This window comes from Pararge aegeria, chromosome 16 (assembly GCF_905163445.1).
Source record: "Pararge aegeria chromosome 16, ilParAegt1.1, whole genome shotgun sequence".
Lineage (NCBI taxonomy): Eukaryota > Metazoa > Arthropoda > Insecta > Lepidoptera > Nymphalidae > Pararge > Pararge aegeria.
In genome coordinates this window covers 9,527,752-9,555,311 of record NC_053195.1, presented here as the reverse complement: position 1 = coordinate 9,555,311, position 27,560 = coordinate 9,527,752, and the positions used below count along the sequence as shown (strand labels likewise).

Genomic DNA, 27,560 nt, shown 5'->3' with positions numbered 1-27,560 from the left:
AACTGAGAGTCGTAACGTATTGTTATAATATTACAGTTTAAGAAGACGCAACCATAGACGCAAAGTTACGCCCCGATCTCGGTGACGTATAGTGCAAACCACAGGTTTAATACCAACAAATTCTAAGTTTTCATTATCTTTTAACACATACATTCAAATATCTTACTGTAAAATGCAAGGTTTGACTACATAAGATTGTTAAAATATTTAAATAATCTTACTTTTCAAACTATTTTCGTTAAAAATGCGTTTTATGGATGAGTAATGTTTGTTGATTTGATTCAACATTTATATGAAAATTACCCTGATTTTCACAATATCTTATATCCTTTATATGCGAGTGTGCGGACATTGCGAATATCCTCACTCACATTTGCACTTGCATAATTTTATAACTTATGCGAATGTTAGTTTCTCACACTTTCGCGCATCAACCACTAATATTGCAAATTATCTTGGAAAAACTAAAAGGAAAAAATCGCGGGCTAGTAGACTAGCGAGTAAGAGCTTACATGAAAGTTCGATGCATAGTTAATAAAATAGTTGTTTATCGTTTGCGATATGTCAGCTCTAAGACACACTCTCTCTTTTACATAGTAATACTTATATTATGGTTTTTCGACAAGCTAATTTTATACGGGTGGGCTCATTTGGTATATTGAAAATGGTTGTCAGGTCTTCGGCATTTTTATTCCCATGAGTAATAAAATCAACATTAATGTTGCCAGTATGAAATCAGAAAAACCATTTCCAGAATGAGATAAGCTTAATATAATTGTATTCTAGAAAATTAATATAATATTCACTCAGTAAGATCTCTAGGAATGAGATAACCGCTTCGAAGTAGTGGAAAAAGATATTATAACTTCTAAATCTGTATGATTTCATTTATTCTCCCTACGAATGAACTTGATCTCAGAGCTTTAAATGGGCGAAAGTTTTTAATAGGAAATTGGCTTTATTTTCGCATTTATGTTTTTGCTGTGGATAACACTTTTAAAGTGACGTGATTTATTTTTTACCTAAAATATAGACAGAATTATGTGAATATTACGCAGGTATAGCAAGTATATTTTCACATTTATATGAGAAAGGATGGCGTGATTTGACAATACCCAGGAACAAAATTACCAATTATAAATTATCAACTATCTATATACTTTTCTGAGCACCAGGTATTGACGCGGACAAATAAAAAAAATCCTGTTTGAGACATTTTCGAATTTTCTGTAAGACAATTACGGTAACTGTTTTTTATGTTGGGAATACTATAGCAGATACTAGCGGACCTGGCAGGCTGCCGGTAAAGTATGTTGTAATTTTATAATCATACCATACAAGAACCCATTGAAGTATACATATAAAATTTCATCCAAATCATTCCAGCTATTTAGGAGTAGTTAGATGATAAACCAATGGACAGAAGAATTATATGAATTAAAACATGTAAGAAGAAATCTATCTTCTACTTTAACGACATAACTATTGAACATTTTATAGGATAATATTTGGTGGTTCAATCAAATTTTTAATTAATTGTAGTACCCCTTAAGCAACTTGAAATCTTTAACAAATTTAGCAAGCACCATTGGGTCATTGCACTTTTACAGGTTTCGCAGCCCGAATGCATATGGGCTTATGCAATATCGATCCGGTTTTGGCCAATCACCTAGTTTTTTTCTTTTAAGCAACGGACACATTCGTCAGAATTCGTGCATACGTAGATACCTCGTATAGTGAATAAAGGGTTTTAACCGCCTCGCCGCGCCGTCCGTTTTCAACGTTCCATTGAAATTTCGTTAACTTTTGTTTTGCTGCAGCTGTTGGTTTTTAAATTTTTATTTTAAAATAGGTGTAAATAACAGTTGCAGACTCGTGAAATCCAAAAAATTATTAAAAAAAACAATAAACTTATAAATCAAGTCACATCTTCTCTAGAGTAAGGCAATGTAAATATTTTTTTTTATATTTTTTGTAAAACAAAAGATGATTATTTCATAAAGTTTGCTTAAGTACATCTGGTTCCTTCCTCATATATTGACCATCGTAATGCAAGGCATCGTAGGAATCTGTGTTCTGATGTCGTGTTTTTATATAGATGATGACATGTAGGCTTCATCGTTTCTAATACGTAACGTGAGCCCTCCATCTGATTTTATTGTGTTCAAGCTCTAATTTATATACTTTATATTATTTTAATACTATTCTTTAATATCATTACTAAATAATAACCTATATACCAAAATAAAACTGAATAAAGTTTAAGTTTAATATGAAGTTTATTTTTATTAATTTAGTTATTTGTGTATAAGTATTTGACGCCTGTCGCCGCCAGAAGGCGGGGGCAATTTGGAAATTCATAATTTACGATATTTTTCTGGCTTGGTCTGGTGGAAGGTTTCGGCTGTTGCTAGTTGCAACCCTTCCAAAAGACTTATCGTTTAGCGATTTAGCGTTCTGGTACGATGTTGATACGATTGGAAGGGGTTGTCAGTGGGTGAGATTGCGGTCAAGAGCTGGTTTGTAATCGAGTGAAAAAAAAGTCAGTAGTTACTGTGCAACTGATATGTTTAACAATTCAGTAAGATGCCATAAATATTTCGCATAATATAAATGTTCATAATATTCAAGACCAAGAGTGTGATTATTATCAGTAGCTGTATTATGTAACGAACACTTATCTACAATATCGAGGCTAAGGCCACTGTTGGATGAATCAAATAATGAGGCAAATCAAAAAAATATATTTATAACTTTTTTATACAACTCTGTCATGATACGTTTGTGTACCTAATCAATTACATAATACTTGTTGGTTGCACGATCTTTTTTTATATTATTTTTTACAGTCACAATAATTATAATAAGTTTGTATTAGTCGTATAATAGTACAAGTTTTTGAGCTAATTTAATCATTTTGCATACAATTTATTTCTTATAAAAACATTGTGTGGTAAAATTAATAAATTAAAAAATGTAATTCTACTGGTAGGTCGTAATAGTCTCTCTCCATCCAAAGTCTTAAAACAGTTTTTTAATCATCGCCATCACAATAAAAACCTTTATCAGGCCACTACTAAATCAAAAACCTGTCAACGGAAGGGGTTGCCCATAAGCAAGACGAGATAGAAAAATGATTGTTAAAATGTAACATGTAAATTGTTTATGTTGGAAAAGAGCAACTGCTGAGTTTCTTGCCGGTTTATTCCCGGTAGAGTCTGCCTTTCAGACAGACTTGACGTTTCATAAGTGCTTACATTAATTAGGCTTTGAAATGAATTTTGAATTTTGAAGCACCACGCCGGGCAAACGGGTTGGTGATCGCAGTACATGGAAATAGTAGCACTGAGCGCGCTGTTGCCCATTATCTGTTATATTTGCTTAATCGCCTGGTATAACACCCGCGTGCTGTATTGTGATTTGTACACATCATTAAAACAGTTTTACTCATCATCTAAGTTATTTTACCAAAATCGCTACGCATCTCTGTATCTCAATGAGAATTAACTATTTGACAGATGATATAATACGTTTTAAGCAAACGGTTAACAAAGCCTAGAATAAATACGTCAGTAATATATTAAACAAATGAAATTATCACGGTGATGAAGTGGTGGTATTCTGAATGAGTTTCCAAAAGTTAGTTAGTAGTTAACAAAATTTTTATCGTCTGTACAATTAAACGGTATTTTTTAACACATTTCGTTGTTTTAATTGTCCGTGGCTGAGATAAACTTAAACCTTTTGAAGTTCTTTAGTGTCTTAAACGTGCTTCGTTACATTCATTGGGATCCTCTGGAACTACTACTATCGCGTCCGAGTATCTTAGCTTATCTAGCTTTGCTTTGTGTATCCATCGTGTTAATGGTGATATTTTGTAAGACACTTTTTGTTGTTTCTAAAGTCGCAGATATGACAATGACCTCATTATAATTAACGATACGACAGTGGGTTATTTCCTTTTAAATACTGACAAAACAAACAAAATATAATAGTTTAGTTAGTTTTTTTGTTAATTTTGAAGTAGGTTTTATGTAAATTATTATTATGACCTCGGAATTATTTTTATTTCTGACCATCAATGTCCCGCTACTAGGCCGAGGTTTATTTTATACTTTTTAGAGCATATACCCACCACGCCATTGGTAGTCTATTAATATCACTTTCACACGTTACTGTTAATACAACTCTATAATGCAGTCTAAGATGGCTACCATATATATATGGCATGGCTACCGGCGCGGAATCGTACCACAACGTTTCATCGCTGGACGCCGTCTTTGTAGGTAGGATGGTAACTAGTAACGACTGAAACCAGACCAGACTCGAGAAAATTTAGAAAAATTTTTAATCCCTGGGGATCGAATCCGGGAACTCCCACATATAAGATTATATTCTGTGCACCTATGCACCAGAGATGTCGTCACACGTAATCGTTTGCTTAAACTTAGAATTTCATAATAGAAGCAATGAATATTTTAAAATTGTAGGCGTCACCTGGGAATCATACGTAAGACCTCGTAAACCGCAGCAGAACATGCTAACCACTAGACTAACAAGGCAGGCAGGCAATTATAAACTTTTGTTTTATGACAGACATAAAATGACAATGTTTTTATAAAAAAATATTATTTTCTGGCATTACAACCACTACGCTTTATCTAACGAGTCGTACTTGAGTGACTTATGAGTTATGGATAGCTAAATTATCATAACTACTTAAATTATTGTTTGTGTACTCAAAATGGAAATCAACGACGCTATTGTTTGTTGAATAAAACCAGTCTTATTGAATCGTTCTTACATATACCAGAACTAATCGAAGTCAGCCTCTTATCTATATATATATATAATTTAGATTTATGTGGTTTTTCCTAAATCATAATTGGCGGTCATTGTAAGTTCGATGGTTTGAGCAAAAAATATTTGAATTCTTATAGAGTTCTGTTTCTCTTCGATCCCTAGCACGCACCTCTGACTTTTTCGGAATAGAATAGAATAAAATTACTTTATTTCCTTTAATTATTTGTGACTTCTAAAAACTCAACAAATTTAATAGTTTGCAAAAATTTAGAGTTATTAAACAAAACTAGAGCAATCTGCAATTACACTCGCGGATTTTATATAATTAATATCCAATTAAAAATAAAAATAACTTATTATACACTAATTACTACATCACAATTAGGTAATATATGTGCATGTCATCTCGGAGCTATACGTGTTTTAATCAATGTTGCTTTAACAGGTGAAGAAAAATACCGCGAGGAAACCATAATGTTCCAAAAGAAGTGTGAAGTGTGCCAATCCGCAATTGACCAGCGTGGTGTTCTTCGGGCCAAACCCTTCTTATTTTGAATCGAGACCCGTGCCCTGCAGTAGGCTAGTTAATAGATTGATAGTGGTGAATGCCACACGACAGCTGCGCGGTTCCCTCACATTCATACAAAGCGATTAGTTATTCATATAAGTACTAAATCGGAGTCTTTACTAATGTATAAATGCGAAAGTGTGTTGGTTTGCCCTTCGATCATACAGCAATCTAGCAACATAGCAACTGACTCACGGTATTATTTGCATTGAGCTATTTTGTGGGCCGGGGTGTCATAGGAGTAGGAATACAAGTTTCCAGACTCTACCTATTACGGTTCTTGTACAGTTCATACAGCCCGTTTAACGACAGACGAATAGCAAGGGCTTATTTTTGTAAATTGTAGGGGAAAAAATCATCAGTCCTATGGCATACATTTAAAGTGCGATTTTGTTAATACCTAATAATAGTTTCGAACTTTTGACTTAATTTGGTTCTGAAACAATAAACAGAATATTCTGCGTACCAAATTCTACTGTTATATAATAGCTGTTGCACGCGACTTAGTCCGACTTCCAAAGTAAAGAGTAACAGGATGCACTATAGATATACAAAAAATCACCAAGATCGGTTTTGCTGTACAACCGTATATATGTAATAAAGGCGTAGTTTAAAATCCCCCGGGCACGTTATTCTGGTGCTTCTGGGATGATGAGTATATTGTGTCCACTTCCAGGATGCGAACTATATATTTGCCAAGTTTCATCAAGATCAGTGCACTGGTTGAGCTGAACGTATGTTACAAAAAATAGAAAACAAATAAGGATGGATGCGAAAGTGACTTGGTTTAACTGCCTTTCTTATACGCGGCAACCTTTCTAACATTGGTATGTAGATAACTCATAACACAAATCAAAAAAAAATTAGGGGCAAAGCAAACGCTGGCGAATCCGCAAGCAATGCTAATATTAATAAAATGTGGGGCCTATATGGAAGGAAACATATTATAAACATTCGATGCGACGTAGTGTCGGTATATGACGAGCGTCTTGCCATAAAAAAATACTACGCTTTGATTTGAAGTCGTGTGAATTCAGATTCGTGGGGCGTGATTTGTGCTAGGGTCTTAATGGACATAAAATTGCGTAGAATTGGTAATAACGCATTTTTATCTCAGCCATCAGACAAGTCTAAGGATTTTGTAAAGGCTGTGTGAAGAACTTATGAGATAAGGCCTTTAACCTTTTGTGGTAAACAAACAGGGATCGGTTTTTATTTGCACAGTTTTGTTGCGCATTTCTTACTGAGCTTTATCCGGATACATTTATTTGCCCGTTTGTATATTTTAAACCGACAAACAACGCCCGCCATCTTTGTTATCTGATTACAATTTCCCGAATAATTTCTTTGTTACGCCCATCACGTCAGTCCACTGGAGGTAATTGTTTAGCGAGCAAAACTCGAGCTGTTGGAAAACTAAGTTTTGTATTTTTTTAAAATAAAAATATTTAATAGTAGATATCAGGAAAACAAGTCATTTTATTTAGTAATCTAAATATTCCTAAAAATTTTTGTAGTGTATACTCCGCACACTACAAAAAATTTTCATTACAACGACGTACCCTACCCTTGCAAGTGCATTTTAGTTGTAGGAATGAACCGAGTCAATCATTTTATTTTTTTAATTTAAGCAACTTTCTTGCATAATATAGGAAACACACACAGGAACACTTACTTTAATATAATTATTTTTAAAAGGCGGTCTTATCAGTGATCTCTTTCAGGCTACCTTAAGTAATGGAATAAGGCAATGAGTGACGGAAAATCGCAATTCTATACATAAATTACATAGATAATGAAATAAAATAATAAATGTAATAATATTTATAAATATACTAGCTGACCCCAGCGCCATCTGTCTGGCTGATTTGTGAATCTAAACCATCCAGGGTGCCAAACAAACGCATACCAAAAATTCATTCAAATCGATCCAGCCTTCTATGAGGCCTGCTTCTATTGGGTATTTATATATAAACTGAAAATACACATACTATAAATATGTAAATACTATATGTGTATTACAGTATTAATATATTTATAGTGACAAATAGTGCCTTTTTAAACGACTTAAAAATCGCCAGGAGCTTAGAACGTCGAGTGTCACCAGGGAGTGCATTCTACAGCGTTGCCTTTTACAGTAGAGGACTCCGAAGAACTGCGAGAGTTACATTTTACCATTCTTGAAATATTATCTCTGGTGGATCGCTGAGAGCCTTAAGATGTGCACGGACCTTTAAATTTGAAGGTAGGGTGGTGTCCAAGGAGGAAAAAGAGTAGAGTACAGGATGGGTAATACATGCAGATTACGCGGGTGCCTTATAGAAAGCCAAACAACAACTATAATACTTTGTTCTCTCGATATTGAAAAGCTAACGTAAACAAACGAATGCTTTTCACGCAGATTTATATTAATCGTTATTGAGCTATTTACCCAAATTTTAAGCATATAAGACTTTGAATATTTTGCTGGTTTGTTTCCACACGCGTTTTCTTATATTTGAAACTTTCAAAATTATACTACTATTTACATTACATTTTAATAGAATAACACTTGAAATGAGTGTCGCGTGAATACGCTGCAATAAAACTTTCTAAGTTTCTATGAATATTATCAGTGGCAGGGACGACGGAAGGAAATTCCCACAGTAATCAATGTCAATTATGTAGTCTGATATGAACCGTCACGGCGCCTAGGTTGTCTACGTAAACCTAACTTAAACTTAACACTACAGTTGATACCGAATACATATTACTTTTATGTAAAGCATAAACTGTTGTTTTTAATAATATCTTGGCAAAATCCTGCTCGCTAATCACTGCATATTTAAGGACCTGTTTTCTACAGTCTTCTAAACATGAAATGGACATAAGTAAAAATGTTTTAAATGCTAAATAAACATTCCAAATTCGCCTTCTTATAATTTGTGAAGGTAATAAATATTATATTTGTATTGTCGTAAGATTCAATGACATATTGGTTGAATCTTTAAGGTTCATTTTAATTTTACCAGTAAAAACATAATAATTTTGTCTAGGATTACTGTTTGACATTATAGTCGTCATTACATACTCAAGTTTCATGTAACTAATATTTTTTGAGATTATAATAATCACTGCAAGTCAATCATTATATATGTAATCAAGTTTCGTAATTGTATTTTATAATCCGGCTTCTTTGCACTCAATTAAAGAATAAAATATACTTGTTTATAAAGATTTATACATCGAAGATCAATCTATGTGCATTGGTTTTGTATACAAAAATATTTATGTTTACGATATTAATAATGAAGACTAGATATTTTGGCGCGTAAGTATAAGGTAACTGTTGTTATTAGATTATATTTAGCGTGGTTCTTCGATGCGATGTAACATAGATAATAAAAGAAAGAATGAATCGAGTTTTGTTAGCAATCTCGTGAAAGCTTACAATTAATTGAACTTCGTATTTCGTAGGAAACACATGTGGGGATAGCCATACACTTGTTTTAAAGTTGACACCCTGGTCTGGTTAGCGCAGTATGGCACAGCTTCCAGCTTGGTGTATAGTGTACAGGTGACCTGACTGGAAAAAAAGGCGAAAGATTGCTCTTGAATAGGTTCTGAACATAGGAACCTGATTGGTTAAAAACTGTATGCGAAACTAAGGGTGAGTTCGTAATTAACCAAGCCAATCCATATTCTTGCAACGGATAATATCAAAAATATAACAATGATTTTAAGATTCTATTGTTAGAGATGATTGTTTCGCAATATTTTAATGCTAAGCTAAATTTATTGCGTGGTTGTGAACGTACCTTAACATTGAAAAGGAGATAAGACAAATGAGTAACATTTCTTGAAGCCCGAATAACGGTACACCATAATGAGCGTATATACGAGACAATGTAGGTGTCAGTGGGTCAAGTCAATTGCTCATTTTATGTATAGGTAACTGTAAATAGCATTGATATTTCTTTGTAACCGATAGCTAAGAATTACTTGGCATCGTTACGAGATAAGTAGATCGAACCATGTCATCATAAAGGTCTTGTCTATTTAATATCATGAAAGTAGATTGGGAGAAATGATACGTTTGTGCTCTATACTCACAAACCATGTAGTTTACATATTAATAGATTGAAACAGGCGTTACTTTGCGGAATTCCATGATATACTATGAAACTATAGTTGACTTAACAATGAATAATTTTTAACATCTTCTGAGGATACTCCAGTGTCGGAGAAACGTGCGTTAAGAGTACATTGGCGAAGATCTGTTTGGTGTGGAGTATACGGATTGAAGAATTTGTAAATTACACCGTAGGTACAGATTCTCCTGCTTTTCGTGGAGTATAGTAAATTAAGCTTAGTTTGCATATCTTATAGTTTACATTCTCCAAAATATATCATATAGAATACTGAAAGGCAGGCAACCTTGCGACAATGCTCGAAACTCAGAATTTTTTTATTGGCTAGGTTATAGATGAGTCTTCTTGCACGGCGCATCACCGCACCACGTCCAAGGCATCAAGCTAGTACTTGCCAAAGATATCCCATATATGCATATGATATTAAGGATTGAAGTATCAAATCCAAAAAAGATTTTCCAAATCCGACTGGTAGTTCCAGAAATTTTCTTGTTCAAATAAACAAACTAACTCTACGGCTTTCTTATTAGCTGAGATGGATAAGCTAACTGTATGAGTGAGCCTTTTATAATAATCCCTCAGCTCCGATGAAATATTGGTCGGCTTCAGTGTTCTAGTGTGTCCATTAACGTATAACTCCTTCAAATGGAAATTGTTAATTTACGATATTCCTGGTACAGAATTGTTGATTTAATTAACTTATGTCACAAAGCTGTATCGCCAACCGATTTCCCTATGCGCTACAGTACTGTGTAGAAGCTAATTAAAGGTATGGGTCTATATACGATAATTATAAACGGATTCATAGGCGTTTCATTTCGCCTGAATTACGCTCATAACATCAAGGTACTTTAAACTTACTTCTTTGATAAGAATGGAAAATACCGTGTCTCTGTAGGCGACCATAAAAAAAATTAACTATTCGTTTTATCATAGTAACACATTCGATATAAGATACTTTCATTGCTTCAGATTTAAAGCGCACTGTGCGGCGAAAAAAATATCTTTTAAACGATCCCTAGGCGTTACATAAAAGCTCCCCACAATATCAGTGTACGAAAAAGCCTCGATTTAGGTACAATCTTTAATATAGAACTATTTTGCGGTCCCCTTTTTTTTTTTTTTTTATGTTTACGACGAGTATTAAGTAAAGTCTGTGATTAGTTTGCGTGTTTTTTAAGAAAAAACGTGGGTGGCATTTCTTTTCCTCCAACGACTCTCACTTATTTTATTTATATATTAGAAACTAGCTTCTTAGCTCTATTCCGCAAGAAAAAGTCAAATTAGTATGGTACAATGGAAATTGTCCCGAATAAATGTAGAGAAAACAAGTTTACACGTCATATAACTTCATATAACAATTAGTACAGCTATTTTTTTCTACTCAGCTTCCGGTTTCACCGTAAAGATTCTTCTATTTGATGATAAGGTACCGAACCGCGTACCATTGCCGCGTAAATTCATTGACGTAAATCTAACTAAAACTTAAATGATTTATAGGGCAAGGTTAGTATTTTTAAATGGATTAATATTCATTGCCTGGTCACTTTCAATTTTTATTATTGCTTAGACATAAATATGCGTTACTATAGACTTCATAAAGTAAAGCTTGGTTATGACTCATTAAAAATTAATATTAAAACCACTTATATCATGAAAAATACTGTTGCATAGTATTTTGTGAGCCACATATATTATAGTTACTTATCCCATCCCTTAGGTCCCAGTTGAGGTTATTCTAAAGAGATTTTTGCTTTTCTAATCATCATATTGCGTGCGCCTAACATTTTAGAACTGCGAGAAAATCTGGATTGAATACACTGTACCAGAGTTACAGTGTCATTGTCACTTTTTCATTAAAGTTGATAGAGTTAAATCTAGTGTAAGGGATAATAATAAGAGTCTCTGGCATAATGAAGGCAATCTAACGTAACAGTGGTTAAATATTATAGTGATTGGAATTTCGTGTAACTTTAAAGCTTACTTTCTGCGATATCTAATAAATACTTTGTGAGATATCTATATACCTATGCCTTAAATAATTTTTCTTAGTTTATGTACTTGAATGTACTTATTTTATTTCAGACGTATCACGTTTCTTAATTCCTTTTGAAATATCTTGTCCGTAAATTGAAAATCCTTGTCTGGACCTTAGCAAATAATATAATTCTAAAACACGGTTTCCTACTTTGTGAGCCCAGGGCTTCATTTTCCTTTATGTACTCATAATTTCACGGTATAATACTTTCCCTATTCCTCTTGTATAATTTAGCTTTATACTTATTCTATGTACTGTACGTTGTATATAATGATGTTTTTTCAATTTTTCCTGTATTGCTGCATACTTTGGCTGAAAAAATTCTAGCAGTGACTTCGGCTTTCTTCTTAATAAACTAACTATTTACTATCAGAGATCTCTCTGATAGTAAGCAGTTGTTTCATTAAGTTAGTAATCGAGATAGGTATTTTTAAGTCGCTATCCTAAGCTGAATTCTTGTTATTTGACTCTAATTGAAGTTGAAGGGCAGGGAGCGAAAACCTCATTTACAAAGCCCAAGGTGCGTGGGTCACATTACTCTTAACCTTGCAGTAATTTCTACTAAACAAAATAATTTGTGTACAACATTTTGAAGGAACTCCCTGGTTCATTAATCCGAAAACTCGTTTACAGACGTTCTGAGTACGATTTCTGGTTAGATGATGACAAATTTAAAATAATCATTTATAATCTTACATTACAAGTCTTATGCGTTGTATATCTTTTTGATGCTACAAAGTAAGCGTCAAAGAGGAGACAATAATAATATGTACTTATTTGAAAATGTGTTTAGTCATAGTTCATAGTCAGATATCCATTGTTAATGTTGGATACAATACATCTAGTATTATAAGATATTATGTACAATAGAAGATTAATTTGAAAGATATTTTGTGAATAAATAATTATTAATTAAGGCGTATTTAAACAGGACCTTTGCACATATATTACAACTCTCGAGGATTTGGATAAAAGCAGACGTTATTTTCGGGATTCCATGATATAAAAGCCGTAGAATGTATAGGTGTTAACAATTGTTCAATTACTCATTGTAAAGTCAACATCTCTTAAGGATCAACATCTCGCTCCGGTCGGAGCGAAACGTGTGTAGGGAGTACATAGCCGAACATATGTTAGGTGTGGAGTATAAAGATTGAAAAATTAAAAATTACACCATACAGATTTTACTGCTTCTTGCGGATAATATCAAATCAAGCTTAATTTTCTTAGTATCTTGAGGATTTATTTAAATTTTCGTTAAGTACGCTATATAATGTAATGATTTTCGATTTTGGATACGATTAATTGTTAACTTCGGGCATTGTACACTTGCCAGTCCAGTATTCAATGAAATAACTCTCATATTGGGTTGGTTTAACACATTCCACCCAGCTCAGTTGTTAAGAGCAAACCCTCCCAGTACGAGGGGCTTTTTTCCCAGCGTTAGACTTATATAGTCTATTCATGATTTACTTTGTACTCAATACAAAGTAAATCGTAGTCAAAGTTACACCAAACTTATATTTTTTTAGGTATTCTTATCGATGTTTTGTTATACAAATAATACACTGGGCTGCGGTGTCCAAATGTGCTTATGTTTTAATCTTGCTGTGATCATACAGTAATACAATAACCCCGGGGGTCCCGCGGGATTGCGCTGGCCTTTTATGGTTTATCCCAAAATAAGATAAGAAAAATATAAAATCAACGCTTCCACTATCATCATAAATGAAAACCAGCTTTTGAGGCTTCACTTTTATTTGTATTAAAGAATGTTATATTATAAAACACTACAACAGGGTTTTGGTATTATGTAACTGTATTATGTATATGATTAATATTTTTAACAGCTTTATTCCTTAGCTTTGTTCATTGTAAAGATATTCGATAAAAAAGAGACGTAAACACTTTTTGTTATGTCCGCCTACGTTATAAATTTTGATGAGTGCTCCGCTAATATTCGAGCTTGCTTACGATATTTTTATCCCGAAGATGTTCATCTTTTTTCCATAACCTGTTCTCAACCTATGTAATATTATAGTTGTGTTTACTAATGATTTCAATAACGATGTTTTCTTTTAAACTTTACATTCCAACCTTGGATTACTTAAAGCTCTCTATATTAAGATCTCGAAATTGGGTTTCATATTTATACTTATTAACAGTAATAGTGTCAACAACACTGTTTCTGGAACCTGGAAACTGGTGGTTTCAACTATTCTTAATACGTCAGCAGTCTTATTATTTAATGATTATTATGTGATTTAAGCAATTAAAATATCACTTGCTTCAATGGTGAAGGAAAATATAGTGTGGAATCTAGCATGCCTGAGAGTACTCCATAATGTTCCAGCGTCGACGGCCTTAACCCCTTCTCGTTGTGAGAGGGGACCCGTGCCCTGTAGTGGGCCGGTAATGGGTTGATATGATGATGATGATGATGTGATCCTAAATCGACAAACAAATAATCATTTCATCTAATGTGTATGGATGGTATTCATACCCGTTAAATCAAACATTGTATGATATAATGTGTGCTTGCGATTTTTTAGACGAACTTCAAGAAAAAAGAGTTACTGTGACTTAAACATTCAGTATTATAATTTAGGTTGTACCTAAAGATAACCCATAAAGTTTAGTACGAACCCGAGTTTATCATGACTTTTGAAAAATACAGCACTTTAAAGCGTAAAAAAAAATCTTAGTAAAATAAAAACCATTTAGAATTATTTTCAATAAAATTAAGTAATACACTGAAATAAGTAACAATTTTTATTGACAACGAGTAAAAAAGATAAAAGGTCCATTTAGACGTTAAGTTAAAAGCCTTTTACGTGAAAGGCCTTTGAGAATTTCGTGATTTCGGCTAAGTCAGTTACTTTTTCTGCAAAACGCAAGATAGATTTTTTAAGAGATCTCTGTAATAATCATCACTTAGACTAATATTTATGATTTGACACCAATATCGGCACTGTATTTAAGAACGTGAACTGTAATTCATTGTTCCAATTTCGACATCATTCATTTAATTACCTACTGCAATAACCGATAAGTACCAGTCTATGCACGCAATGCATTCAATTGTGTTGTATATATAATAAGTTGTAAATTAGCAATAAATATGAATATTTAAAATCAGTCAGCTGTTATTGCTTGCTGAACAATATAAGTGCAAACCAACTGACAAAATTATGAAATGTTTTTGAACTAAGTAAATCATCTTGGTGACCGAAACGTTTTCCATTATTATTCTGAGGTTTCAAAATTATTTTTTTCCGAAGATTGAATCTTAACAAATCGATTTCTTTATTTCGGTTCCAGATTAAGTACAATAAATACAATTATTTATTGTTTGTAATTGCATCTACAACAACATTTTCATTTTAGCCTGAAGGTTGTCAGATGAGATCTATAATTATATAATATCTTTTTATTTCTCATAGATCTAAATCAATATTATATATATTTTATAAACAAATAAAATGGATGGATAGGAAGGATAAGATACAGAAATATATTAAGAAGGGAGTTCCTGGTCTGAATAATAAAGTCTTAAAAGTCCTTAACTAAATGTATACAACCATGACGCCCCATTACGAAAAGGGTTGGATGTTGAATAATCCTAGAAAATATCAAATAAATATTATGACCTCTAAATCGTTCAAAGATTCCAATTTACGCAGTCAGTTGTGCCAATTATACTAACTAAGTTAATTGGCAGGTCTAAACATGGTGTTGCTTTACCGTAGTGTAAACGATGGCATCAGTGTTATAGAGTAAGTGATGTCCTTACTCAGAAAAAAACATTCTGCCAATTGCAAGTGAAATCAGTTCACTTAAAATTGATGTGCTGTGAGATAAATAATTTGCCGGTTCCGGCTAACTCGATTTCTTTTCACGAAATACGATTGCCCCGATTATGGTTTGGATTTATTGTTATGCGGGAGTCCTTGACGGAGAAAAAAGCTTTGAAAGACGACAGATTATACGTTAGAATAGGTCACAAGAAGAGCGAACAAAATTTGCGCACATAATTTAAGAATTCTGTTCGTCTATTATTATTTGGAGAAATTTGAACTAAAAACCAAATTTTCTCAATAGTTTACCCAAAGGATGGAAAGTTGTTTAAAACAATAAAGAAATTAATAAAATAATAGGCCTGGTATTTTTAATAAAAAGCGAAAAGTAAAAGTATTTCAAAGTTTAAGTATTTCCTGATTTATGTACTTCTCCGCTTGGATTATTTACGAAACAAAGCTTTTGTTGGACACCCAACGAAATATTGGGCTAGACCGTACTACTTAAACAGTTTCTCCGAACGTTTTTAATAGCCATTTTTAAAGAAGTAAAATGAACAACACACACATTTTATAATAAGTACTAATTTATATTGATAATTTACATCTTACGTTTCTAAAACTCACTAACAATAATGATAATTGTCTTTTCACTTTGATTACTCTTAACTATTTCATACGAAGCCTTAAACATCGCAAAAAGGACTTTAGCATTCGATCACAGCCACTTCATAATAATACCTAATGCAATAAAGCCTGTTTGCGACAGCTTACGCGTTCTGATGCGCTATAGGCATGTCCCGCTGTTGATTAGCTTCAATGCAACCTTGACATTTGATAGTACGGCAACCTGCGAAGCCACTAGCCCCACCGGCGGAAACGGTTGTACCGCACTACTGGAAGATAAGGGTATCTAGCGGGAACTATCACATTTTCCAAATTGTAGCCGCGTCTCTGTCGCACAAGTTCACCACTGTCTAATTTCTTCGCAGGTTTTACGATCTTCACTACATTAGATTCCAAAATCACATTGTCAGCGACCACAGCTTCTTCCGGCCGCAATTTTGTAACAAGTTTGGCTCTGTTCTTCTGTGCATTTATGTATTCCTCATTAAGCACATAGTCCAACAGTTTTGGGACCTGGTTGTATCTGGTGTCTATTTCTCTTTCATATCCGAAACGGTCGCGAGGCGTTGGAGCCGTTAGTGCAGACGCTGCAAGCACAATAGCGAGCGCGAGATACGCGTACATGTTTCGGTGTGTGTCGGGTGTTTGAGCCGCGCGCGCCCACAACATTATTTATATAAGTATGCGAGCGATCGGCACCATTCGTTCCTAATTTACGTTGATATTTTTTGTGTTCTTTATACGCGAGACGGTCTTGAACTTGGTAGGGTAATTGATCGGAGATGCAGCTAAGAGCGCGTGGCGTGACCGTGGGGGCGGCACGGTCTGGGTTACCGCTTACATTACGGTCGTATTTGTTTCTTCTCACCAGCAAAATGTATCATATTATACGTCAGTTTATGAACGCTCATGAACCTTGTTCCACTTATTTCTTGCTGCACATACAAGGTGACCATCACCCGGGTGCGGTTGGCGTAGATTATATCGCACTTTGCGTCTAATGTGGAGAATTAGGACTCATAAATTATGAATTATGATAATAGTTGTAAGCGTTTAAATTTCAAACATTTTAGCTGTATTTGTTATAAGCCTGCTTTATGTTTTAAAATGTTTTGGCCCGTTGACATGCACGATTTTATGTTACTTTATACAATTGTTTTGTATACTCTTATCTCGTAATTCGTACGTAATGGCATTGTCCTGGCAAATATGTCGGGACTACTTACTGGTATAAAATTGCAGGTAAACGCGTCAGTAAAATTTGCTTTTCTATCTTTTAAGAACTCCTCATATTCCATTTGTGGAATATTTTTTGTTATTAAACATAAAATGACTATTTAAATAAATTTCATACAGGTATTTAGTGTTTATTATATAAAGTGGAGACTTTCAACTATTTGGTAGGTCTGCCAAACCTTATTTAACTTAAAATGCGCATATCATTCTTATGAGATGTTGGCCGATGTAGTTTCTAGATCGCTTTAACTAGGATCTATGATCTATGTTGCAACAAAGAACAAATTTGTGATTTCTTCTTTTTACATTACGATGTCTATCTTCTATCATCTTATATACCTATATTAGAAGTCAGTTGTGTATGACCCGCAAAAAATGTTTTTTTTTTTTAATATTTGGCTTCATTCTTAAAAATTTTTAAAAATCATCGTTTTTAAAAATTCAAAAAATTCAATATTCAAAATTCATTTATTTCAAGTAGGCCTAATATAAGCACTTTTGAAACGTCAAGTCTGTCTGTTTGTAGGGATTCTACCACCGGTTCGGAAGGCAGATTCTACCGAGAAGAAGCCGGCAAGAAAGCAGTTGCTCTTTTCCAACATCAACAATTTACATTTTGCATTTTAACATTCATTTTTCTATCTTGTGAGAGCTGAAAGCGGAGCCGGATGCTTCCAAGCAACCTTGTCATTAAAAAAATCATCAATTGTATAGTAACCTCGCTGTAATAAATGTGTTTTAACAAATTCTTTAAACTTGTGCATTGGCAGGTCCAAAATCACCTTAGGAATCATATTATAAAAGCGTATACTCAATCCCACAAATTATCCCTGTACCTTACGCAGACGATATGCAGATGACACTAATTTATGACCATTTCTTGTAAGTCGACTGTTTATGTCCACTTTTTGTTTATAAAGACTAATATGTTGTCTTACAAATACTATATTGTTATAAATATATTGTGAAGCTACAGTAAGTATGCCTATTTCTTTAAACTTCTCACGGAGGGATTCGCGTGATTTAAGTTTATATATTGACCGTACAGCTCTTTTCTGCAATATAAATATAGTTTCGATATCAGCTGCTTTACCCCATAACAAGATTCCATAGGACATAACACTATGAAAGTACGCAAAATAAACTAGCCTAGCTATTTCAACGTCAGTAATCTGTCTAATTTTTCTGACTGCGTAGGCAGCCGAGCTTAGTTTACCCGCTAGTGAATCTATATGGGCACCCCACTGTAGCTTATTATCCAAGGTCACGCCCAGAAAAACTGTGGAAGTCTCTATTTTTAGTGATTCACCATTTATCATATAAAGAAAAATATGATCTGTTAATCTCTTACTGCATGGGCATAAGATAGCGATAAAGCAACGAACTAATGTTACTTCTTTTGCATTTACATTATTAGTAGATACTAATAAAGTAAATGAAAAAGTTAGTATTTTTAATTCAATGTTAAGCTGATACTTTGACTTCTGTTTTTGCATAAGTAAATACCTACTCATTATGCAAATTTTCCACCATTCATTTTAATAAGTTCTCAAGTTGATTACATTTAAAAATCATAACACACAGTTTACCTATATGCCGATTATCATTTGGAGTTGAAGCCTTAAGTTTAATTTGTTTTATGCATGGCCATCTTAAATTGCGCATTTACGGACTTGTACACGACTTCTTCAAGGATGAAAGATATTCAACTTAAATGGATAGCAGCGTGCAGGACTCTAGTATGCGGTTAGGATGTTGTTTTTAAATACAGTCATTAAGAACCAGCATAGTTATGATATGCTACAAAGTAAGCGGTAAGAAAAGCGCGGTAACAAGAAAGAGTTGTCATTAGGGGTGTTTTGACGACCTCCCTGGCGCAACGGAACGTTGAGCGCTGTGAATTTAAGTAGGGGGTCCTGGGGTCAATTTCCGTCAGGGGCTTTTTGGGATTTTTTACTTTCTGAATTGTCTTTGGTCTGGTCATGGCTACCACCCTATGGACAAAGACGTGCCACTAAGCGATTTAGTGTCCCGGTGCGATATCGCGTAGAAACCGATTAGGGGGTATGCCTACCATACACCCTAACAGGTTAGCCCGCTACTATCTTAGTCTGTATCATCACTTACCACCAAATGAGATTGCAGTCAAGGGCTAACTTGTAGTGGAATAAATAAAATACGGATCGGTATCGACTTACACAAATAAACATATTACATTAATTACAAACCTTTTCACTACGGTTTGAGAAATTATGGCCTCTTAAAAAAATATATTGGATTAGATTAATATAGAGATAAATTATCATTTTAAATTGCTGTTAATAAAACTAAGTTTACGGAGGTCTTTCCGGTATTTAATTGGATCGTAAAAACGGTTGCCAGTCAGATTGATTGGAAACCTTTATTACAATTTTTTTCAGGCCACTACAGATGCCCTTGACGAAATCTTACCTGATGGTGTTGATGCAGTCTAAGACGAGAGTGGGCTAACTGATTAGGGGTAGTGCTGTTATATTATACGCATACCGCAAATCTACCGATAAGTGCGCGTTAAGGCAGTCAAATATAACAAAACATAATTTTATGAGCGAAAACAAATTATATTTCGCAATAATATATGTTTGCCTATATGAATTTCATTATCGAGCTTTGCATCTATAAACGGTTATTTAAAATGAAGTTTATTTAATGCCAGGCTATCCAACTTCTTCCTCAAGGAGGAGGTTTTTAATTCAAAGTGAACCTAGATGTAGTAGAGCTTTTTGTGATAGAGCTCGTGTTTATAGGCGATGGTTCTCCACTTACTGTTAAGTGAGCTGTCTGATTGGTCCTTCAATTATTAATATATATTTTTTGACATAGTGACTCTATATTTTCATTGATTCTGAAACGATTCGGGTTTTTTTAATTTGAATTGGTATACCGTCTACAGCAGGCTCCATTTAAATTTCATCATCATCAAAAGCCTATTCATGACCCACTTCTGGCCACCTCGCTCATAGAAATGGGCATTACGGCTTACACACTGCTCTAATATAGATTTGCGGGCAGTAAAGATTTATTTTAATGTGACTAGGATCTCATGGAAATCTTCGATGATAGGCTAACCTGGGAATAAATAAATTGCACTCAGAAAAATAGTTAAGTGAACAGTATACTATTAACCATTACATATTAAGAACTCCTAGCGCTACAGAGGCAGACCGTGTACTCGATGGGATGATGATATTAAGAAAATCGCGGGTCCACAATGGATCCAAATAGCTCAGGATAGGGAAAGATAGCAAGTCTTGGAGGAGGCCTTCACCGAAGAGGGTTACCTGATACATAAAAATTATACATAAAGTAATAATAGATTAAGTAGTAGATACATAATTCACTGTAGTTGTATAAGTTAAGTATAGGAAAGTTATAAGGCTTAAATAAATAAATTAAGAGTTCATTACCGCTTTTTTAAATATTTTAATCCCCTGCTTTTCGATAATAATATTAGTCCTAATGTTGATGATATTAATGTTGCTACAATCCATTTCCATAATGTATACTCGCCTGAAGCCGGCCCGCATCATACGGAACTGAAAATGCGAGGTCATCTTCGAAATGAACATGGAAAATCAGAATACAGGAAGCTAATGGCTGTCTAAATTGACCTTCCAAAATAAATCTTATTCGTTTGCCTATTGCGTATTACATAAAGATTACTAAATCATAAAATTGTATTAAGAACACTATAAAGACTAAATGGAATACTTACTTATATAATCAGAATTTTACTGTTCGTCTTATAAATTTCCAAATATCGCTTTCTACTTTCTTTCTTAGATATCTTATTACTAAAACTGTTGATAATGTTAAATTGGATTACTGATTTAAATTTAAGAAAGTGGAAATACCAGATAAAAATTTGCTATGCTAAACGACATAATATGTAAGAAAGTTTGAACCTTTTATTGAATAACATTATGATCCGACGGGTTTTAATGAAGTAAAATCCAATCATTTAATCAGACACAAGATAATACATAGAAAGTAAACAGAACTGACAATACCTGTACAAAACTACCAATTCCAATTTTTCAACATTTTGACTGTTCCTTTGAATTTTTCCTAAAATAATGACGAGGCGAACAAAACAAAAAAAACCATTGCAAACCGTGACCTCATGCATTCACATATATTTAAAGGCATATATTGATTTAAAATGTAAACACAGCTGATTATGGTTGTCACTGCGTATTATTAGGACCAACGTTTGATCAATCACATAATATTACAACGTAGATAGCAAGGCAGTTCGATATCTTTGTAACAAGCCCGAACAAAACGTTTATAAAGTTTTAAATTGTAAGAAGTATATTTAATTTAAAAGTCTCAATTTTTTTGTTATTTTCATGAGTAAAAAGCCTTAGTTCTATTTCAATTATGTCAAGGAACAAAGCACGAATGAGCTTTAAAAGAACATCAACACTTAGCTTAAACTGATTTAATATCATGGTTATCCGCTTCCGAAATAAATAAGTTAAAAATAGCTGAACTTAATTTAAAAAAAAATGTATTAAATTAGTATACCGGAAATGTGGTAATATCAACGGAAGTATTGCTTAACTGTTAATTAGTTGCATTAAACTTGAATAGTTATAGTCAGCGCTTGGAGTCAAGGCAAAAATAACTGGATAACTACATTTATGTAGATACTTAATATTTGTTACCCATAAACAGAAGGAAGAAATAACAATGCAAAAAATCCTTGCGATTTTAAAGATGTTTTTGTTAATTGCATTCATATATTATGCAAATATTTTAGTATAACGCTTCTTCTAAAACAAATTAAAAGTTTTGTTAAAAGGTAACTACGAGTAAAAAGGTAATTTTGACAAGAATTTCTTGTCTATTATTATATCCTTAAATCTGTGTTAAAACTTATGAATACAATTGGCGCGATGCCGTGTAATAGGAGTTCAGTTCAGAGACACTTCAAAAGAAAGACTTTTGTCGAAGTGCACTGGTTTGCAACTACGAAACGCAATACAATATCAAGAATTTGAAATGGCTGTTTTTCAGTTTAAATACTGCGTCCAATAAAATACAGTTTAACATATTTAAAAAATATAATTGTTATACTCGTTTTTCTATTTTATTTTACCCAAAGCATCTAGTGGTTATAAGGTACATTTTCCAATGTTTAGAGTTCGATCCCAAGGCATCAATGAGAATTTCCCTCTAAAACGTTTAATTAAATGTACGTTCGTACGTTTAAAATACTCTGCCCCACTGTGTAATGTTCTACTGTAATATCGAACATATAGGTACCAATTACCCAATAGAGTCTTAAAAGATGTAAATTTATTAAATTTCAATGTAGCGGCATATCGATTTAAATATTTTTTGAATCTTCTTTAGTGATATAACTTGTGTTTCAAATAGGTTATTTTATCTTAATCTGATATCAATGTCATGCCGTTTAATTCAATTACATCCACACCACACATAAAAAAGCAGTCGAAGCCGGTTCCGATCCCAGATTAAATAGTAATTATCTCAAAAAGGCTTTGATGCTGCGTCGAAGCCTTTGTAAGATAGCTATAAGAAAAGATACTTAGTAGAGATCTGACTATGACTAAGGCTGTTGGTATTTATATGCATATTTTATTTGTCAGTTATCGTTGGTTGATTTTACAGGCTACATAAAAATGGAATACTTATAAAACGGTATTCATAGACTTTGTCTTTGGCTTTTTTTTGGATTTTAGTTAAATCATTGTGTTTGAACTGGTCGCAATAATAAGCCTTCTATAACTTATTTATTTTGAACACTCGGGTAATGTAAACTTTAAAAATGTTTCACTCGTAGAAATCTTCAGAATTTAGATAAAATAATCAACAACGATGTTTGAATACCACAAATCCGACCAGCTCTGGAAATATATACGAAAAAGAGAAAGCGTTATTTGTATTCTGTATTTGCTTAACAAATTACTGTATTAACCTACCTATTAAATCATCATTTAAGGAGATAAAAGCGAGCGTGCGAGTTTAATTCATTTCACTTGCCAGGGACAAGTTTTTGCTTTATTTCTTTCTTTACAAATAACCTAATCAATAAAAGTAATGAAAATTTAGCTGTATTCACAGATAAGTTTCATAATCTGCGACTATGAAACTTACCTGTAAATGAATTTCATAATTAACTGAATAACTGAATAAATACAAAGAGAAAAATGACAAAAAATGTAAATAATCAAGGCTTTATACACACACAATTTTACACACAGTATACATCTGTGCGTAAAATTGTCTTTAAGTAGAACTTTTATAGAAAACTCTTTAATAGAAAAGTTCTTGAATTTTAAGCAGCCATTAATGCCTACATTTTGTTAGATGCACATTTACTATCGATTTTTATAGCTTACTGCTTAGTTATACTTCATTCAATTGTCAAGTCTGTATTTATTTCCAAAAAGTAATATATAAATTTAAATTCAAACGAGCCTGTCACAGAGATTATATATTTCATGTTCTAAGTACAACAACGCGTGCTAACATCTATTGAAGGACACGATGACAATGCGACGAGTGACACCTCTTCCTTGTTTTTATTTGGTTCCGTATTAATTGTACTGCCTTCGAATATTAATAAATTTGTAATGTTTATAATTATTTATTCATTTTACTATGCGGCGCCAATACAAATAGTTACTGTTAAGAACTACGGGCTCTTTTATCTCTCAAAACAATCATATAAACTATGTCAGCAAAGGTCGGAAATTTACACTTAGGTATATAGTGTTTTGGAAAAACATGGATTAAGGTAGCTCGGAAACCTCTTCTAGCATTGCCCAATACAGACCCTTTACCAAAAATTAAGAGAATGCCGTGAGCTCAGAGAATTCGTAGACAGTTTGATTATAGGAAAGATTTTTAATTGTAGGTGTAAGGTTAATTGTACCTTTGTAATCTTCGTATAAATTTTAAGGCGGTTGGTTTGGAATACAGCTATATCGAGACCAAAATAACATTTCTAAACCTCTGTATTCAGATAAAGAAAAGATTCTTCCACGATTAACAACCATGTCCTTTAAGAGTTTCTTGTAGAAGAATGACCGGTAGAAAGACCCATTGTAAGAGTTTCGGGGTAAGAGTTACATATTTTGCATGCACACGTACATATAAACTTATCTACTCAGTTCTTTATAAAATGAATTGTTCTGGTATTTACCGTCACGAGATGCTTTAAACTAGGTTAGTATCTTTAACTGAATCTCATTGCCGCGCACAAGCAAACGCCCATCTTTTTCTGTTGTACTGTTGGTTTGCTGGACTTCGACAAAGTTTCTACAAGATTAATTTTGGAAAATCCAATTCAATCTCTTTGTAGGTAAAACATACTTGCTGTACTTGTTAGAAAATGTTTATGTTTATTGCTAATTTATTAACTTAATGCTTACAAGTATATGCTTATAGGTATGCCAAAACCAAAACAGCAACTCTGTCTTCAAGATTGAAGAAAGACATGTTGTGCCGACCCTTATAACGTGGGACAATGGCAAAATAAGATAAAGAATGCTTAATGGGATGCAATATGACACTAATTGCGAAATTCATAATCTTTACGCTCAGAATAACGTATTTATTTATAGCACTTTTTAAGTTTCTCGCTTGTTGCGGTTTTGCAACCTTACATTGTTGGCGTGCCGGCTAAGGTGCGTTCAATCAATCATTCCTTACCTATCATCATCATCGACCCCTTACTGGCCCATTACAAGGTAAGGGTCGCCTCAAAAACAAGAAGGGCTTAGTCTACAGTCCAACACTCTGCCCAAGTGCGGATTGGTAGACTTAACAGAATCTGCCTTTCGAACCGGTGGTAGAGTAACTACAAGCGACAGTATTCACATTATTAAAGCATTTAAGTTGGTATTTTTTCTATACCATACTCAGGACCCCCGAAAGGGAGCCCAAGTCTTACTTACTCGGCTACGGGCTATCATAACTATTTCGCGTCTTTATATTTATTACACCAGATAGTTTGAATGAACCATCAATGTATGCTATTTTCCGATATAGCTACAAACTTTATAAAACGATGACGGACATTGCCTCATTAATTCGTGTGCCTTGCCTTTGTTACTTGTCCTCGCACACATTCGCACCTGTCAGGTCATTGCTTCCTGATAGTTTTTCATCTCTAGCGATGTGACCACGCGATGCGTTTGAGGTACGGCTGCATTATTCATATCGTGTTTACTGTTCTATTCCCTCAATGTTATATTGAAATGATTTCAATAAAACTTTTTGTTTTGTTCTACTCCCTCGAAGTTATGTTGATTTCAATATAACATTGAGGGAATAGAACAGTAAATAATTTTAATTATGTTATATATAAGTACTTAATATTTTATCTGCCTCGTTGATGTAGTGGAAGGCATTGACAAATACGGATCGTGGAGTCCTGGGTTAGATTTCCACATCGGCCTAAAAATATTTAGGCCTTGGGTTTCTTCTGTTAAAATTCTCAGTACTAGTCCGTAGTTGACCGTGCCTTGGAGTCCACGTAGGTACCTGGTTCTTGGTACATGTGATAATTTTTGTTAAAGTACAATAATCCGCATTGGAGCAGCAGAGTGGTAATAGGCTGATGATGATGATTTTACTTGAATAGGTGTCAGTAGGGAATTATGCTTCGTATATCTGCATATATTCAATATTAGCGGTTGCCGCGTCTTCGTGCGCAGATTTTATGAATTCTTAAACACGTTTATTTCATAGATATCTAATATTAGGTCTGTGGATATGTATATACAAATAGGCTTATCTTAATATGATTGCAGATTAGCGCGATTATTGATTTTATACATCGTATAAAACAAAGTCGCTTACCACGTCTGGCTGTTTATCCGTTCTCCTTCCAAATCCTATGTTGACGCGATTTTGACTATCATTTAGAAAATCTATGATAGATGATTTATATAAAATAATTAAGTACAAAAAAATTATATTATCCTTTGCAACCAAGCAACCAAAAAATAAATTTACTCTTTCCTTCTAACTTACCCCCCTACGAAGCCGGGGAGGTCCGCTCTTTAACTATTAAATACATAACCTTTTTTAGTTAAATACATAAATGCTCATTAACAAGCGCAAATGAATAAGAACACCCTGACATTTATTAACATTATTTTCTCTTTGTTCTCAGATGCCATGGGATTCTTCGGAGGAGCAGATGAACGGTCCCCGTGAGATGCGTATCCACGTGCAACGCGTGTTCGCTATCCCTTCATCTCACAACATGCCCCCTGCTCCCGAGAACATGGGACCTTTCCAACCCCCTCCACCACCACCGCAGCCCCAGGAAGATGAGGTAATATTTCCTTAGTATATTAAAGCTTTGTGAGAGGATCTGTAGAATAACTTGAGTTACCGACATTGCTTAAAGAGTTACGAAGCTGAAGTGGCAATGCGGGAGGCATAGCTAGGAGAGTCAACATGGACGTTGGGGCTCCAAGAAGCTCGTGACCTGCACCGGTAAACTCAGCTTTGGTCAACGTTGTGGACGAAAGACATCGAACGAGTCACTAAGAGCCGCTGGAAACAAGAAGGCCAATTTTGAAGATTTTGGAGTTCCCACAAAAGACCTATGTCTACCTAGCAATTAACGTCAGTCGGTTGAAGTGATGATGATGAATGCTTTGTACTTGCCCAACGTTCAATTTATGAGCTGCTGTTACAAAATTAGGGCTCAATAACACTGGTTATTTATGGGCGTATTTTTTGCTAGACGATTTTTTAAGAATATACAGCGTGATTGTGGCATCGCATAACTCCGTTGCGGATGCTGTGTTTCCCTCTAGTACGTATTTTATAGTAATGTATTTTTCCTACTTTAGGGTATTTGACCATGACTGCAAGATCACTCTAAAATAAAGACTCGAACTTCAGCCATTTTATCCACGACGGATCAGCCACTGTGTACGATTATTTGCATATCGGAAACTAGGCCCGCATAAAGAATACATCAAATACTGTAATGCCAGAAAGCTTTCGGCCTTGTATCATTAAAACAAACAACTTTTTTCTACGACTTTTCGAAATGCAATGTTAATTTATTTCATACAAAAATATCATAAATCCTGTTATTTCTGCAAAGTGACATTACACTGTGAAACCAAATATATGTGATCGAACTACGTCGCGCAGTCGGGTCAGTGACCGCACGATAGAGTCGTGGTTCGTGCGTTGTTGCCGATGTTACATTACAGAGTAGAAACAAGTAGAGTCTATGTAAAATATTGAATATTGAATATTTCACAAACAATCGAGCTAAAAAAATCGTAAAATAAAAGTTGTTAGTTTTAATGTAAACA

At 33.9% G+C, this 27,560-nt stretch overlaps 2 protein-coding genes across 2 annotated transcripts in view; one reads left to right on the top strand and one right to left on the bottom strand.

Moving 5' to 3' along the window:
- Window positions 1-27,560, top strand: part of LOC120630455 (WAS/WASL-interacting protein family member 3-like) — a 78,204-nt gene that overhangs the window by 42,144 nt on the left and 8,500 nt on the right. The window contains exon 7 of the mRNA XM_039899693.1: window positions 26,393-26,557. Coding sequence (XP_039755627.1) covers window positions 26,393-26,557 — 165 coding nt within the window. The remainder of the gene's footprint in view (window positions 1-26,392; window positions 26,558-27,560) is intronic.
- On the bottom strand, window positions 15,971-16,632 carry LOC120630457. The gene has a single exon (XM_039899694.1). It carries the CDS (start codon window positions 16,630-16,632, stop codon window positions 16,198-16,200), a length of 435 nt encoding a protein of 144 aa, XP_039755628.1. The 3' UTR covers window positions 15,971-16,197.

Excerpts from the sequence above, each read along its gene's own strand:
- LOC120630457 (XM_039899694.1), bottom strand. The coding sequence starts at position 16,632 with ATGTTGTGGGCGCGCGCGGCTCAAACACCCGACACACACCGAAACATG.